General features: G+C 42.0%; 1 protein-coding gene across 13 annotated transcripts in view; it reads right to left on the bottom strand.

The window, feature by feature from the left end:
- Positions 1 to 18,372, bottom strand: part of EHMT1 (euchromatic histone lysine methyltransferase 1) — a 149,999-nt gene that overhangs the window by 74,394 nt on the left and 57,233 nt on the right. For 11 of the 13 annotated variants that reach the window (XM_060251564.1, XM_060251572.1, XM_060251567.1 and 8 more), the window contains one exon: positions 4,567 to 4,654. In XM_060251564.1, coding sequence (XP_060107547.1) covers positions 4,567 to 4,654 — 88 coding nt within the window. Of the gene's footprint in view, positions 1 to 4,566; positions 4,655 to 14,368; positions 14,501 to 15,628; positions 15,650 to 18,372 lie in introns of those variants that run through there. The other 2 variants (XM_060251570.1, XM_060251565.1) reach the window with 2 other exon arrangements.

Here is an 18,372-nt window from a genome sequence, read left to right as displayed (position 1 = left end):
ATCATGATAAGAGAATTTGACTAGGAGTAGGGAGAGCCAGGTTCACATGCTTCCTCAGTTATGCAGCTCACTAGGTGACCTTGGGCCACTCATATTCTGTCAATCTAACCTACCTCACAGGATTGTTGTCAGTGTAAGATGAAGGAAGGGAGAATCATACATGCCATCCTGGAGCATCTTGGTGGGGCAGAACAGAAATGAGCTAGACAGACCTAGGCTAACTGCACTTAAGAGGAGGAGGAGAATTGGTTTTATACCTTACCTTTCACTACCCAAGGGAGTCTCAAAGTGGTTTACAACCACTCCCTTCTTTTCCCCACAACAGTCACCTTGTGAGGTAGGTGGGGCTGAGAGAGCTCTGAGAGAACCATCACTGACCAAGGTCACCTGGTTGGTTTCATGTGGAGGAGTGGGGAACCAAACCTAGTTCTCCAGATTAGAATCTGCTGCTTTTAACCACTACACCAAGCTGATTCTGAACCACTACAACAAGCTGGAGTATTTGCCCAATAACCATAACCTGTGACCCAACATTATTCTCAGAAAACTCAAACTCTCTCTTTTTGCAGGTAAAATGAGATAAATGTCATCTGTCCACTGAAAAAAAGCCTATGTTAGAGGCTGGTGTTTAGGTTCTCTCTGCCATCATCAGAAGTGAGATGCACAAAAAATGGCACTACAGAACAATCACCCAAACATCTGGCAAGTGCCAAAGGTGATTTCATTTTGTCAAGCACTTGGTCGAGCTGCCTTGGTGTTTGCTTTTCACTCTGTTCTTTTTCATTTCTTCTTCTCTGATGAAATTTTTGTACAATTTTAACGTTTAGTTGATGGTTTTCTCAATATGTTCTCAAAACTGTAGCTGCTTTGAGAAAATTCTTAAGTAGAAAACAGAGATTAAGATTTAATTTTATGAAGAGAGGCCCTCGAGCAAATTTTAATCAAGATACAGTAAAATGTTTGCCCACAGCTTCACTCACAAGGCAGTGAAAAATGTTCTCATTGTTCTTTCATCTTGTTTTTTTTCTATTTTTCATCTAGTTTTTTTCCTGCAGTCTGTACAGAATGCTGCACTCTGTAACTGAGAATCTGTTAAATGCTAGACAGCAGCAAACGTATTAGGGAGCCTGACCATAAGTAGGTCACTTTGTGTAGCACAATACACTTCTAGCTCTGAACAACTGTCTATAGAACACAGAGCCTTACCAAAAACACAAAAGCTGGCCATCACTGCTGTTTCTGTAGAAGGACTAAGTCTAAATTCTGATCTGAGAAAATATTAAAATGAATGGAAATGAACATTATTCCAAACAGGGTATCTTTCTTTTAGCCTTGCAACTTCAGACCCTTTTAGGGAAAGTTCCCTTCAATAAAAGGTCACATTTCAGATAAAAGGCACACACTGTCCATCCCTATGTCAATTTCTTCAACTAATTAAATCTGCAGTGGAAACAAAAGTCAGCATACGTTCCAGACACATGTTGAAACTCTAAAACTTCACCAGTTTCATTTGGAGTGCATCAGGAAGTATGAACCAAACCAATGCAACATATTTTGCTTTAATATAAAACAAGATAACATGCAACTGTTATTTCCTTGGAATGGTAGTCAACAAAAATTGTCAGGAAAGCAGAGAAAATAAGTGCCCTGCTCCTAATCAGACACTGGAGGTAGTTGGTTTAGGGCTTATATAGAACAATGGCTTTCCTAGGACCAAAATCACATATAGACTGTAAACACAGGAAGGCTGCACATTAACCTGTCTGTATGGTCATCAATTTATAAGTCTGGAACAACAGTATTTAGAATGGCTTTACTTTCATACAATATAAAACAAATACTTTTTTGTACTTAGAACTGTCCTTATTAAAGTAGCACATGTGAACTCAGCATAGACTGCATGGCAGCCAAGCACAATGGTCTCTTCCTTCCACTTACAAGCTTTTCTTGCAGCAACCACTGGATCCTAGCAACTTCAAACCCTTTAAAAGAAATGGAGAATACCCTCTTTTCCCAAAAGGAGAATTAGGTCTGCATGATATAAAGGAGACAGTTAGGTAGACTGGAAGATTTAGCGGAGTGAAGAAAGAACTGAACAAGTCAAGGCAGATCCAGTCCTTAATCAAGTGGACACTGGAAATGATCAAGGACAGTTATGCCAAAGACAGGCAAAAGGAAAGAAGGAATGGAAATCATTCCTGGAATGATAGCATATGGCACAACCCAGTCCATGTACTGTAAACAGCAATATTGTCTTACAATACAAAGGCCATCCTACGCATTAAAAGAATACATCATTCACATCTGCTCATCAGCTCTATGATTCAAGCCCTTGCTCTGAACAAACTGAGAATGAACCCCGGGGGCACAGGGCTCTGTCTTGCACAGAGAAACCTGAGTAATCAGGAACAGGCCTTTTCAGTTGCAGTGACTCTTACCCAAGAGGTTCACTGGGATTTTAGGCATCAAGCAAAGAGTCTTCTGTTTCATCGAGCTTTAGTTAAATTGGTTCTGTTCTCTTTGTTGCACTCATACCATTCTGGACCTAGTGCTCTGTGATTCAATTGCTATTTTTGGAATCTGTGTAGACTAAGTCACTTAAAGGTTTCTAAATAATTAAGGAAGTCCAGGTCATTTACTTTCCTCTTCCAGCCAGCAATATTCCAGAAAATCAAGTGAATAGTCATGGGGGTAGTCAGTCCAATGAAATCTGGTCCAGTTCCTCCTTGGTATCGATAAAAATGCACCCATTCTTTGGTCTAGGGTCAGTTGCAGCAATTTTGTCTTCCTCTGTCAAGGTGTCAAAGTATTCAAGCAAATTTCTTCCAACTCCTCCTAGGTGTGCCTACATGTGTCCCATATTCAGTACTTTGTACTGAACGGGGCCAACATCTCATAGAAACAAAAATCTGGTTATCTAGCTTTAAATATTGGCTCAAAATTCATTTCACAGCCCCACCAAACTCTTTAATTTTATAATTAAAAACCAATCCATATAGCATCAACTGGTTTGCAAATACTGAAAACAAAATCCACCAATTAGGCTTTTCTATTGATTATTTCCTTTCAATGGAAGAAACCACCATCCGTTGGATAATCACACAAAGGTTGTTGATCTTGAAATCCAAAAACTTTGTCCCCAACAGCCTCATCCTTCACCCCAAGGTTCCCTGAACCTCTCAGCCAAACACAACCAAGTGGCTAAATATGTTTATAACCTTGATGCTCCCTCTCTTCCTAGAGCATTCATGCTAGCCCAACTAGCTTTTCCTTCAAATATGTTATTGGGCAGGTTCCAAAAAAAAAAAACACCCCTCCATAAAAGGTTGTGTAACTGCCTTAAAATCCACTGATTCAATTCAACATATTATTTTCGACTGTCAACTGCATACAGTTACCCGCAAAAAATATTTATTGTTGTTATTGCAGTCTAATTCCAATACTAACAAAGACAGAATTATTCAATATCTTTTAAACAATACTAACCCTGAAATTACAGCTTTGCTTGTGAAGTTTTTGGCTGAAATGGTTAATACCAGATATAGGCTTTTAAAATGAATTGTATTTATTTTACTGTTTACTATTATACATTAATCAGCTGAAATTTGTTATCATGTGCATTTTATTCCCATTATGCCATTAAAGGTGCCTGTCTGACTAAATCGTTTCTACTAATATGATCATTTACATTATCCTATTGCAGAGTGGTAAAGCTGCAGTACTGCAGTCTGAGCTCTCTGCTCATGACCTGAGTTCGATCCTGGCGGAAGCTCGGTTCAGGTAGCCACCTCCAAGGTCGAATCAACCTTCTATCCTTCCAATGTTGATAAAATGAGTACCCAGCTTGCTGGGGGGGAGTGCAGATGACTGGAGAAGGCAATGGCAAACCACCCTGAAAAAAAACCTGCCGTGACAACGTTGTGATGCGATGTCACCCGAGTTGGAAACGACTGGTGCTTGCACAGGGGACTACCTTTACCTTAGTGCAATTATAAAATTATTTTATAAAACTTTTATCAGCCATTACATCACTTAAAATTTTACTGCTGAATCCACTACCTGAAGACAGAGTGAACTAAAAGCTTTATTGAGATTTACCTATCATGAACTGAGACAATGACTTACAACACAGAAGGCATGAACATCAAATAAAAAGGGAGACTTTTTTGGTATTTTGTTTGCCACAAACCTTCTGGAAGATGATGCTGAAGCTATGGGAACAATATATAACTTTCTCTGAACGCTTTGGACCAAGAACTGAGCACAAGTGTAACGTATTCTCATTTGGTTTTGTTTGAATCATCAGAATTTCACAAGAGGGAAACCAGAACAGCACACTGAGCTCCTTGCCAAACATCCACAGCATATCAAGACAGCAAAATCTTTCAAGTTTATTTTGAAGAACAATGAGGACCCCTATGTTTACACTTTTCAAACCTTTACTTCAATGAAGCTTCAATGGAGCTTCAATGAAACCCTTACAGCCTTGCCCAAAACACTCTGTTGGCTGTGCAGCAATTCCACTGGGCTGGGAAACTGCAGTCCAGCACTGAAAAATGTACTCACCTTCCTCCTTACTGTTGGTGATATATTTCAGCAGCTCGGTCTTCATGCAGTTCTCTCTTCTGGTCTCTCCTTTACCCAGCAGAGCTCGCTAAATGGGACATAAACAATAACCATAACCAAAGAGGCTTTCATATACCATTTTATTAATTTATTTAAAACTGTTTATACCGTTTTTCCAAAGCTCAAAATGGCAACCCTTCCCTCCCTCAGCAAAAAATAGGACAGTAAAATCAATCAAATGACTTTTGCATCTTTTCCCAAATCTTAGGGACATAGCTTGTCAAATCTTCTCCAGAAGAATATTCCAAAGTTTAGAAGCTATCACCAAAAGAGACCTGCCTATAGTTATTACCATCTTCACCATGACACACAGCAAGCAGCACATACGACGAACCCTGCTGGACCTGACCAGTGGTCCAACACGGTTTCCCTCAAGGGACAACAAGCAGCACACAAGGGCCAAGGCAAGCCTCGAGGTTCTCTTAGCCCTCCATAGCCCTTCATGAACCTCTCCTCCATAAACCCGTCTAACCTCCTTTTAAACTATCTCCACTCATCATGACCATCACAGCTTCTACAGACAGCAAATGTTCAATTAGCAGTTCCTTTGGTCTGTCATGCACCTCTTTGCCACAACCTTAATTGGTGTCTGGGTTCATATGAAGTGACGCATATGTAAAAGTTAAATGAGCAAGACGCACAACTGAATAGGCTGTGCTTTAATCCTCAGACCAGAGCCAAGACTCGTGGGCAAAGAGTATACAAAAGGTTCCAGAGTGGGCTACTGACCTTGGGGTACGGAACTAGAGATCTGAAGGCCCAGGGTGTGCGGGGGGGGGGGGGAATTGGGGAGCTCCTTCCCTCATTTTCCCCCCAATTTCTGTAAATTTTTCCAATAGAAAATTTGGGGGAACACTGGGAGGGAACCTCCTATAAAATATTTTCTCTTTTAGAATAAATAAAATACTGCTTAAGATAAGGTTTTTCACGGACAGAATGTATAGCATGAAAATGTCTAACTACTTTTTAATGGAAAAATTGGGACATTTCAGAGAGCACTTTAAAAAAAACCCCTCATATTGTAGTCATATGACACTTCGTTAAAATGTAATTAATTTTGCCATCAATTAATATGCTGTAATGTGTTTAATGATAATACATTATTAAAGAGTTCAATATTTTCCATGTTGCAGAGTTTAGCTTAATATCCAAAAATGCTTGTAGTTCTACCTATTCTGACTCTGTAACACAGTAAGTGCCCAAATAACATGCTTGCTTTCTTTTTAACCACAGAATTTATTTTCTGCCTTCAACTTTTCTCTTTTCCTACTTCTCAGATGGTAAAATTAAAGATATGTGTGCTACAGTAGCAAAGAGTGGAGCAGTGATAGGAAAGTAAGTATTGCCTGAAGATAGTTTCAGAGGGCAGCCATTTTGGTTTGCTGTAGAACAGCTAGGTTCGGGTCAAGTAGCACCTTGGAGACCAACTAGGTTTTCAGAGCCTGAGCTTTCAAAAGTTGAGTACGATAACCAGGTCAATATCAGCACCTCTAAGACGCTGCTGGACTTGAACCTAGCTGTAAGTGCTGCATATATTTCAATTCTCCCCCCCCCCTTGAAAGGAGAAAAAGAGGTGGGAACCCCAATCCCCAGGAGGCTCCAAAATCTCCAGAAATTTTACATCTTCCTATGGAATCAGATCAGCTTGGAGATTCACTGAGCACCCTTAAGTAAAATGCTACCTTTCAACCCAGTTGAAAGAACTGTTGCAAGAATAAAATCAGACAAATGCATGTATGCTACCATGACACCCTTAAAAAAGGCTGGCATAGAAAATGCAGGGCACCGCAAAACCCACCTTCCAATTTAGGCCTCTCAAGGTTACAAACAAACAAAGCACATACAAACACACACACAATTAAATGCAACATATATACACAGAGAGAGGAGAGCCAAAGAGATAGTGAGGAAATGGCATACCAAACAAAAAAAAATCTCCATTCACTGGCTGAGAGGAGAGGATGACAGAGGGAGAAGTTCTAGAATCTGGGTGTCATGAGTGACAAATTCCTTTCTTGGGTTGCCATCTGTCTAGACTCAGATGGTGGGGGTAGTTGAAACAGGGCTCTAAAGACAGACAGACTAATTGGATAGGTTCATATGTGTGAAGGCAGTCCTGCTGGCTGGAAATTGTATGGGGCTTTAAAAGTCAATACCAGCACCCTGAATTGGGATCAAAAGCAACCTGGGAACTGGTATAGCTGAAAACAAGACCAGAGCAATATGATCCCTATGACCCAATCCAGTGAGTGTCTGGCTGCCAACAGTAACTTCAGACAGACCTCAAGGTCAGTCCCACATAGACTGCACGGCACTAGTCCAATCGAGACGTTACCAGGGCATATGCATTTGTGGCAAGATCACTGCTCCCCAGGACTGGCCATAGCTGGCTTACCACCTAAAGTCAATGAAAGGCACCCCAGGCACCAATGCTATCTGTTTATCTAACAGGAGGTCCGGGGCCCAGCAGCACCCCCAAGCAATGAACCTCCTCTTTGCAGGGGAACTGCAACCCCATCCAAAGCAGAGGGGTCCTGATTCCTGTGTGAACTCCTCCCCCCCACTCCCAACACCAGCAGTACCTCTGTTTTGTTAAGATGAAGTTTCAGCTTCATCCATCCTCTAACTGCCTCCAGGCACAGGTTTACAGTTTCCACCATCTCCCAGGAAATCTGCTGGAACTACTGCAGGCTGGTATGATAACTGGCATCCTTTTGGCACAGTAAGGATGTAACATCTTAGATTTAAATACATCGTGTGACTTTAACAGCACAGAAAAGGCCACGGTTTAGACCAGGGGTGTCAAACTCATTTGTTATGAGGGCCGGATCAGACATAAATGAGACCTTGAGGGGCCAGGCCATGTGTGTCATAAAATGTAATACCAGGAAGTGGAGACATAAACTTTATAAATGACACAGACAAACCCAATTAAATATTTTTTTTAAAAAAAAAACTTAAAATAAAAGATTAGCACTATTGCAATATTTTGTTTATGTAACAGTTTCTGATAACTGATACCTCTGGCTCTGAATTATTGCATCAAAATCTGGAAACAATGTCTGTGCTGTAGCAATCTTGAGTAGACTGTTCAGGTATGTATCTGAAAGCTGAAAACCTACTTTTGATTTACTGACATTCATAAGAGAAATTTCATGGTCAATGCTTTGAGCCTGACCCAAAGGAAACCATGAAATGGCTGAAATGAGAGCTTTTGTACATAAGTTGCTTCATGTGATGGTCAGCCAATGGAGAAAATAGAGGCTTTGCTCTGTAGCTCCTGTGTGATTGAGCAAGCCTGGCAAAGCAAGTTTCCAAAGGTTTGGAACACTTTCCCTATGAAGAAAGGTTAAAACGCTTGGGGGCTCTTTAGCTTGGAGAAACTTCAACTGCAGAGTGACATGATAGAGGTTTACAAGATTATGCATGGGATGGAGAAAATAGAGAAAGAAGTACTTTTCTCCCTTTCTCATAATACAAGAACTTGTGGGCATTCAATGAAATTGCTGAGCATTAGGGTTAGAATGGATAAAAGGAAGTACTTCTTCACCCAAAGGGTGATTAACACGTGGAATTCACTGCCACAGGAGGTGGCGGCGGTTACAAGCATAGCCAGCTTCAAGAGGGGTTTGGATAAAAATATGGAGCAGAGGTCCATCAGTGGCTATTAGCCACAGTATATTATTGGAACTGTCTGAGGCAGTGAGGCTCTGTATTCTTGGTGTTTGGGGGAGGGGCAAAGTGGAAGGGCTTCTAGCCCCACTTGTGAACCTCCTTTTTTTTTTGGCCACTATGTGACAGAGTGTTGGACTGGATGGGCCATTGGCCTGATCCAACATGGCTTCTCTTATGTTCTTAAGTTGTGATGCAGAAGGAAGCAAGAACAAGAGAAGGAAGCTCACTGATGATAGTGAGCTGCTCGTGAGCCTGATAGGAGCCCTCTGGGGGTCTGATCTGGCCCTCAGGCTGAATGTTTGACACCCCTGGTTTACACAAAGCACATGCTTTGCATGATGAAGGTTCATGCTGTAACAGGGTCGAACTGAAAGTGGGAAGAACTGCTACCAGTAAGAGTGGTCGGTGGTCTGACTTGGTACAATGCATCCATAACTCAGTGCAAGCATAACATTCTTAGGCAGAACTAGTGACTCCTTTCTCAGTTAGATATCTTGAAAAACTGCTAGATTCCACAGGTTGACAACCAGGCCTGTGAAAGAACTCTTACAGACTGGGTACATGTTGATTTCAATCCCTTTGAGCTTTAATTACCAGAAAAGATCAATAAGCGTTCTCTACAATGCTCATGGTCTTTACATACCCACAGCAGCTCTCCCAATGTACTAATAAATTACACTCAGAGGGAGGGGAGGGGCAAAATTTTCCAGGGCTTTATTATTCCATGGCCATTTTTCTATTTCTAAAGATTAATTGTTTCATAAAATTAAGAACAATGAATGGATTTCCATTGCCAGTGCAATAGGAAGGAAGCCTGAGAGTTTCAAAGTTGTAATTAATGTTTTTCAGGTGTGCTAGAGAGAATATAAGTTTTATTGATTTGTCACTGGAGCACAGGAGGGTAAAACTACAATATAACTTAAACAAATTACATTATAAATTCACCCAGTCAAAACCAAAGCTAAAATATGTCACTGTCACATGGTGAAAGGATATTGTGATCATCAATCACCAATCTTATTTGGAACTAATGTAAATAGTTTGATGCTACAGAGAGTGACAATGAACTAAGGTACCCCCAACAGGCATCCATGGACACGAGTTAAAATAAATAAATTAGTGGACAAACACATCTGAGGCAAATCATATACAATTCTTTGAGTGTGCTAAAATTGGGGGGAAATAGGAAAGGCACTGACGCTACTGACAAGCTAAGGGAAGTACATGCTATTTTAAAGACGTTTTTACTAACATTATTCTAATACAATTAATTTCTACATAAAGTTTGAAATATGTTTGAACATTTAAATCACACTCAATTTTGTCCCCCTATTCAAATATTTCAGCTCCAGTATTTGTTGCTACTGGGACATAAAATTAACATGAGGTATTTTAAAATATGTTTACTAAATATGACGAAAAATAAAAATGCTCAATCAGTTCACACTGTATTTATAGGACTGGATAATTTTCCAGAACACATTCTGGAAAAATTCTCATTTCTAATTTTCCCAAGAAACCTATCTCACTGATTACATTGGGGAAGAGGTTCTGGCAGTCACTTTAAGCCTATTAGCATGCCAGCCGTGTTCTGGAAACTGGCTTTCCCACACCACAATTCCCAAGAAAACTGAGCAGTTACATGTAATACCAAGGGTGGCCAAGCTGTGGCTCTTTCACACATATTGTGTGGCTCTTGGAGTTCCCACTGCCCTATTGGCTGGCTTGGAGAAGGCACTTAAAGTTAAGGTTGCTTTCTTCCTACCTCTCCCCCCCCCCCCCAATCGATTTGTTTTGTTTTGCTTCCTTCCTTCTCTCAAACATCTAACATTCATGTCTTGGAGCTCTCAAACATCTGACGTTTATTCTATGTGGTTCTTACGTTAAGCAAGTTTGGCCACCCCTGCACCATACCATATGCACCACCACAGCCACCAAACATACATTACCAAACCATTCACATTGGGAGGTACCCTTCTCTAAGAACTTCCCTGACACCCCTTGATGTGTTTCAATCTTCACAAGCGGGCACATCGGACACCAACAACCCAGGAGCACCTGGCTGTGAGAGAAGAAGAATCACTAGAGCTGGGCTTTGGGCAAGCCTATATAAAGTGGGTCCATCAGGTGAAGGTCAGAACAACTAATACTCCAGCAGATAGGATTCTCCAGCTGTCTGTGATCACCCATATAACTATGTACCCAAGAGTCATCAAAGAACCAACTTGGGCCATGGAATATAAAGGGCTGGTGCTGATGGAACCAGCAGACTTTAAACATTAGAGAAAGCAGCAAATCAGATCCAGCTGTAAAGGCAGAAAATTACTGCTCTGCAAGTACCTTCATGGTCAGCAAGGGAGCAAAAAATTCATCATCAGTGATATTCTGCAGAACTTACTTGCTTGGATCGTCTTCTAAGACACTGGTCTCTGTTTGGACATGCAGATGTGTCATGCATCTTGACCTACCAGAGGGTCACACCAGTGTCATTGCTATTGTACCTGATTGTTTAAGTTTCTTTTTTCTTTTCTAAGTGCCAAAGTCAGGGACCAATCCAAAGTCAGGGACCAATCCAGAACTCTTTTTACTTTCAAACAGCTATATGTAAGAAGAACTTGTTGCAGCTAGATTGTTATACAGAGATCAGAAAAGCCACACCTACCAAAATTCTCTTTTCTATAAGAATATTTGTATTTGGATCCTATATAAAAAATAAGATGGGAACAAAGTTTCGAGAAAAGCAAAAGCAAGTCCCATGTTAGGGGACAGTCCATGGTTCTATACTACAGCTCATCCTTTCCAAGCATTAAGTCCTAGGTTAAATCCTTGACATCTGTAGTTTAAGGATCCATGGTAACTGGTAATGTGGAAAACTCTTCTCTGCCTGGAGGGCTACTGTCAGACAATACTACACTAGAAGGACCAGCCTTCTGACAGTTGCAGGTTGATCTTATAAAGTAGACTCTGATTTTTTTTTTTTAAAAAAAAATCCCAGTTCTATTGACTACATTTCAAGGCTGATCAATTAAAACCTGACATTCATGCCTAGTCCTATACCCTGAATATGACAGAGCACTGGGCCCTTTATGTCTCTGGAAATCCCAAACCCAATGACACAGAGGAATATACCTGATATTTCTCCTAACCTGAACTATAATTTGTAACTCTTATACCCTTATAATGCAGGTAACAATCAAAAGGACCCAACTCAGGCTAAATCTTCATGTGTTCTTGCCATTTAGTTCTACTGTGCATATGAAAGTGAGCGCGTCTTTAAAAAATTTAAAACCTAACAGACGTCGCAAAAGCTGGAATGGAGCTGCGGTAGTGAGAAAAAGGTGCTATCACATTAAAAACACTTGAGGGTGCAGCAGCCATAGAAAAAGGTGTCTTTTAATGACACTGAATCTAGCTCTGAATCTAGGCTTCCATCTTCTTAATAACTACTATTTAAGTTGCCACAAGATTTCTTCAAGGTTTGCTACAACAGAGAAATGTAACTACTCCTCTAGAAGTTGTCACCCTAGAGAAAGCTGTTTTGTTTTTTTTAAAGCAGCACATTTTTAAAGGTACTTTAAAAAGAGTATTCATTTGAAATAATAAGATACGAAATCTGCCTGCAAAGATTTTTACCTTTATATTTTCTCAGTTTGCCACAACATCCCTTCTGCAGGGTCCAAAGCCCACTATTACACCAGCAAATCTAGTCTACCCAGTTCCAAAGCAAAAAAAGAAGAAGCTGGAATTCAACCAATGAGACAAGAACACTCCGTACTCAGTAACAGCATAATAGGTACAGTTAAATTAAGCATGTACATCTGAAAGGCAATTTCAAGGAGTTGGGGTGACAGGAATGAGAAAGAGGATTAGCTTCATGCCGGGGCAAGCAGTTAAAATAGCTACCAGGGTAAACCCGACTGTCCGGCCAACAGAGAGCAGATATGCTTCCAGTGGTCACATAGATCCAAAAGATTTCAAGCACATTTAGTGATTACAAAAGGAATCCCAAAGTCTGCCCATCACCCATAGAACGACTAGAGGAGGTCTATGGATGTACATGGAAGCAAGTGGCTCACTCTCAGCAGCTACCACACAAGCGCAGTCTGGTTCTGGCTGGCCTGACCCCTTCTTCGTCAGCTGCTTCTTCTAGTAAGTGTGATTACTTCCTTACCAACCACTACGTAGCTTCTGTTCCAAGAAAATTCAGCCTTGTTGCCAAGAGGATCCCACTTTATCACTCTTGAAAAAAATGGTCTATCGACTTGTTCAGCACATGCCTGGGACAAACCACACAATAACAAAGCATAAGAGGAGTAAGCAGTGATTCCTGGAGACCAAGGAGAAAGGAGCATCTTTAAAAACAGTGAGGGATTTGAGCAGCACCTCAATATCACCTTTCACGCACGCTGACTTCACTGAATCTCAGGAAAGGTTCACAGATGCAGACTGAAACAAATGGCTTTCAAGGATGACAAAAGTTTGGTTCACACATAAATCTGTCCAGCTTCACTCCTTTCATGCACACTGACTCCCACGCAGACAGGTAACATGGGAAACTGCAATTTCTTTGGATACTGCACAGATATACTCAGCAGCAACATCCATGGTTATAGAAGCTCCAGAATTGCAGCTGTCAAAAAGTATCAGCATGCTGCAGATTTGTACAATACCTTTCCCCTTTCAATCACACACTCAGGGAGAACCCAGATTGATCACATGGAGAAGAAGTTCCTGTGGACTCTTGACCGTGAGTCAACAGAGCAGCATTTTAAAAAGGCAATAGATATTTAATGTAAACTTAAGACATAAAACTCTGCTTTTGGGGGGCAGGGAGTAACCATCTGCCCTTTCCCAGAAAGAAGCAAGTGCTACTGTCAATATCAAGAACACAAGCCAACATCCTTTTGGTTAAGTCAAAACGGTGGGCTTTTTTAAAAAATGCAACCTCAGAGAGGGCCCACAGGACTTCTGCTGCCAACTAATAGAAATCATAAAGGAACAACTGCACTCAACATGAGCATAAGGAAAAGGACAAACAGGCCTCTTCTTCCAAGTTTATGCCCATGGAGAATGTATTTCCTCCTCAGCATCACCAGCCACTCTATAAAAGCGGACCCCATTTCATTTGAAAGAGGTTGTATGTCACATGCCTTCTAAATAAATCTTTTAACATCAGCCTCTGTGAAAAAACTCCATCTGTGTCTATATGACTGCTGTAAGTTCAGAATCTTGGGTATTTGACAGACTTCTTCTAACTAAAACAAGTTTTACCTAAGACTGGGAAATGCAATGCAAAATTCAGTTGCCTGAGTATCCAGTGGCCTGAGTCTTTTTAAGCTATGGTCTCTGGCTGAGACATGCTTGCAGCTCACACAGCAGGCCTGGAAGACAAGGCAAACCATAACGAGCCTTTCATCTTCAGAATTCTCATTCCAGATTCTAGATGCTTTCAAAAGAGAATCCACAGTGGGAGCAAAGCTTCTTACTCATGCTGGCGATCGCCAGCACCACACAAAAGGCTACCCTATCCCTCTTTTCGCCAGCCATGCATACATTGGGGGCATCATTTACAGCCATTCATCCAAAAGGTCCTCCTTTTTTACAGTCACCTTTCCCCCCTCCAACATTTTCTTTCCATTATCAGACAAGAGCCAACCCCAAACAGCAGTGTTACCATGCCTCTTTGTCCTGTAGGGAGAAAGGGAGGGGGGGGGGGGAGAATCACAAAACCAAACCAAACCCTAGGCAAGTTTTGAAGGATCCAGGAAGCTCCAGTCGCAGGAGTGACACCCTGCATCTACAGTCTGACCTCCATGAACTGCCCAAGGATTCAACCTCCCTTCTTCTGGATCAGAAATACCAACTGCATCCATGTTTTCAGTCTGAAGGTTATTCACAGGGGGGGGGGGGGGGAAGAGCCATGAAGAACCCTACACTCTACCCCACAAATGACACACACACTTTCACAATCCCTCACAAATCAGTAACACTCTCCACTTCCTTCCAGCACATACCCCAAAGCCCACCCAAACGTGTTCCCAGCAACTCTGTTGTTAAGTGTCAGTACCTCCATTTTCCCCCCTTAAATGCAAGGCAAACTTCCCTTTTGCTCACACTCCACCATGCCCCAATCTGTCGGCTCCTGATTGGCAGAGAAATCTTATACCCAACCCTCCCAAGCAGAGAAATGTCTGCTTTAACAGCACTCCCAACAAAAGCCAACTGCCAAGCAAGGGCTGCTTCAGAATAAAAGTCTCTCACTCGCTCTTTCCTCCCCCTCTTTCGGAAGCCCTCTGTCTCCGTTCTCCTGCCTACAACAGAGTGATTATTAATCTTCAGGCACTGGAGAGAGTCTTCACAAATGTTAGGCATCAGAACCAACACAGCATTAGACACAGACATTTTCAAGAGAGGAGAAATCATTGCATCTTAAAAAACAAACAAAAAAAAAACCCCACAGTGCTGATGAGGCCCATTTGAAAGGGCTTTTCAAGGAGAAGGGGGAAGAGAAGATGACAATCCAAAGGCTAAAAACGAAGAGCAAATTCCCTTCCCACCTCTGTGTACCAGCGTGCCAGGAAGAATGCTCAAGATCCCCAAAAGCCAAAGGCATGGTTTGAAGGCAACCAGATGCTGAGCTGGATCCTTAAGTACAAACACTTGGGGGAAAAAATCAGTACAGGAACAACCAGCTCCATCAGGTTCTAATGAGGACACAGAAAGACAGCAGCAGCAGCACGTGCATTTTGCTATCATGGCACATCTTTCCTTGGCCTTGTCTCCTCCTCCCTCCCCCACTCCCACAGGACCAGACAGTTGCATCAGAACCAGGTTGCCTGTATGTAGACAAGAAGAGGCTTTCTATCCTAGCATGGCAGCAATCTCGTTTTAGTTTTTAGGATTTACTGTATGGAAGACATAGGGAATCTGAAGAAACGCTGCCTTCTTTTAGCCGAAATAGATCAACCCATGGAAAAGACATTAATCAAGGGAAGGTTTAACTTCTAGCTGTGCAGAGCATTGCACAACATTCTATTCTGTACCCTGCTAAAGCGGTATCAGCCGCACTGATCTGTATTCACAAGGACAAAAGCAACAGAAGAATGGTTCCAAATGGCCTAGAAAACACCCACAACTGCAAGCTTCAGGACTCCTAGACTACCCATTCCTTCCTCTCGCCTGCAATATCCTCCTCTCCTCAATACTTCTCTTGGGTCAGCTGCCTTACTCAGACTCGACACCACACTTACCAGCCCACCGCCCACCTTAATCCCACACACAAACCCTCCAAAGATTTGCTTCGGCGTCAAAGCAATTGTTCACTTACCGAATGCAGACGGCCAAAGCTTGCAATATGTACCGGAGCCAAGACTGGTAGGCAAGCTTTTAACAATATGATGCAACTTCAGCAGCTGAACAGTCAAACTAAAGGGCACCCTCTATGCCCTGATAGAAAAATTTAAAATATAACCTCCCTAAACACTGGTGGGGAAGGGAGATGAAAGAGGAAAACCAAGAGAGCAAAGCATTTCTACAAGCATTATTGACGAAATAATGATTAAAGTCAGTTTCAGAGGAGGTTTGGATAGGCATTTGGAGAGCTGAGCCCCAGCAGCATTCCACTCAAAGGGTGCCCAAAACAATCTTGCAAAGGGAGGCTACTGTTTGCCCAGGCTCAGGCCATTTCCTTACAGGCCTGTACTAACTGAGCAAGCTATGCCCAAATGTTCTCTTCTCTTGTGTTCTCAGGTGAGAGATTTTTTTTGTTCCAAGTTTAGCAAGCAATTTAGGAGGATGGTTTATCTAGGGGACTGCCCTTTTCTCATGCAAATGATGCTTTCTCCCTTCTTTCAGTCTCCCTGGCCACTTAGAGTTATAGAGTGATCCTCCCAAAAAGGGAGAAGATATCAAAGCAGTAACAGCTAGAAACCCATCAACATCTAATACAAAATCCCATACCCTAATTCCAAAATCAGAAGATCACCTTTCATAGGTACATTATTCAGAATTACCATATTTTGTTCTGATTACCCTGGGGGACAAGGAGGGGAGACAGGCAGAGGGAAAAGAAATCCATGGTTACCCTGGGGGGACAAGGGGGGAGACAGACAGAGAGAAAGGGAATCCAAAGACTAAGGCTGCTATCCTAAGCACACTTACCTGAAAGCAAGTCTCACAAAAATAAATCAGACTTACTTATGTGTAAACATGCTTAGGATCAGAACGCCTGCCTAAACATGCTTAGGATCAGAACTAGCATCACACAGAGTATAGGTTGCACTCTCTTGACAGCAGGAAATTGTCCGTTTTGGAAACATCACACCCCCTAGAAGACCTACAAGAGTAACAAGAATAGCATGTTATGAAGAGCTGAGGTCAAGCAAATCAGATCATTTAGCTCAAAGAAGTTCCAAAGTATATACATCTCTCATCTCAGCTTATCCAGTTTGCCTTGTCGTAAATCAGAAAACCCTCGACACCCCAAATAACCAGAACCATTCTTCACAATCTAAGTTTCAGATCAGGATTGAGATGGTGAAAAAGACAAGACAGACAGAAAATGACCCTCATCCCCCTCCCCCAAGATGTGTTTCTGATGGTGGCGTGCAAAAGGTGTCATCCAAGTATCAGACCTTCTTTCCAATTCAAAATGAAACACAGCCAGTGAATTAAAGGGAAAAGGCTGCAAAGAGGGGAATGAGTAGCATGAGGACAAGAAATAGACAGAGAAAGAAACAGCTCTTAAGGGCCTACCCATTGCCAAGAAACAATAAAGCTTTGCTCCTTTTTGGAAAAGCTTAAAATAAAAAAGGCAACACAGTCAGTAGCCCAGATCCTATAAGGGCAGCAGGTCCTCTTAAAGCTCTCTGACAAAAGCCTACAAGGCCTTGTCCCAGAAGTCTGGTTTCTGCTCTGTCATGGGGATGGAGCCTGGCCTTTTCCTTCCATCCCCAAAATTGCTCTGAATTAGATCATCTCGCTCAGATCACCTCCCCCTACAGGCTGCTTCTGAGCATGCTCGGCTCAGCTGTGCACTGCCATTTCATAACTGCATTGTTTACAGACACACAACGACCTGCCATTTTTTGACAGTAAAATAGAAGCTGGTATTTGCAACATGATGAGCTTTTCCGTTCATTTCACAGCCCTGTTCAGGCCACAGCTCTTTCCTTACAGTCAGGAAGAGAATTCAAGTCCCTGTTTGGAAAGAAAGATGGGGGGGAAAAGCTTAGGTGGGGGTTTGGGGGAGGGTTCTTTTTTTTTTTTTTAAGGAAGACAAGAGCAGTGAGAGAATGCATTTTTAGGTGCACACCTACTTTCCTTAAAAAATCCAGTCCATTTGGAAGCATGAGCTGCAGCCCTTCTCTTGAAAGAAGTTAAGATATCCAGGTGCCATTTCCTTTTGTGGCTGCAGCTAATAATACCACCCCTCTGACGCCTTCCACTGGGGTGGGAAAGAAAGGGGGGGGGGGGGACTGGCAAGATGCTTCAATAAATGGTTGTGTTTCATACCAGCACATAAAACTTGCTTCTTCAAATGCAAACCACAACACTTCTGCGAAGACACAGAGGACACTTCCAATTTGGCACATGAATTTCATGGCAAGCCCTACAAGATAGCCAGCAGCAGTCTGCTCTGGATGCTGTTATTCTCTCCTGCCAGACCTAACACCTGAAACTAATTTTAACCCCCCACCCCCAAAAAATCCAAAAGATGGTCACCTTTGGGAGAAGATGATCTTGTAAGCAGCATTTTAGGAAATGGTTTTCTTATGAACTGACTTTCCTACTTCTTGTTGCAAATTAATTTAGAGATCAAAAGAACTGCTTGCAACATGAAGTGGGAAATGCTACAGCAATTTCCAGGAAAATGTTGAGTACAAATAACCCCAAAGACAGCATACAGTTGTGTTGGTTTATTAAGCACCACTGATTTATGAATTGGCAAAGCTGCCTATACTGAGTCAGACCACTGGCTCACCTAGCTCAGCATTGTGTTCCTTGACTGTCAGTGGCCCTTCTGGGTCTCAGGCAAAAAAACCCTCAGCTCCTATCTGCCCTTTAACTGGA

This window comes from Heteronotia binoei, chromosome 12 (assembly GCF_032191835.1).
Source record: "Heteronotia binoei isolate CCM8104 ecotype False Entrance Well chromosome 12, APGP_CSIRO_Hbin_v1, whole genome shotgun sequence".
Lineage (NCBI taxonomy): Eukaryota > Metazoa > Chordata > Lepidosauria > Squamata > Gekkonidae > Heteronotia > Heteronotia binoei.
Note: the sequence above shows the minus strand (reverse complement) of the source record. Positions and strands in the feature narration are given on the sequence as shown.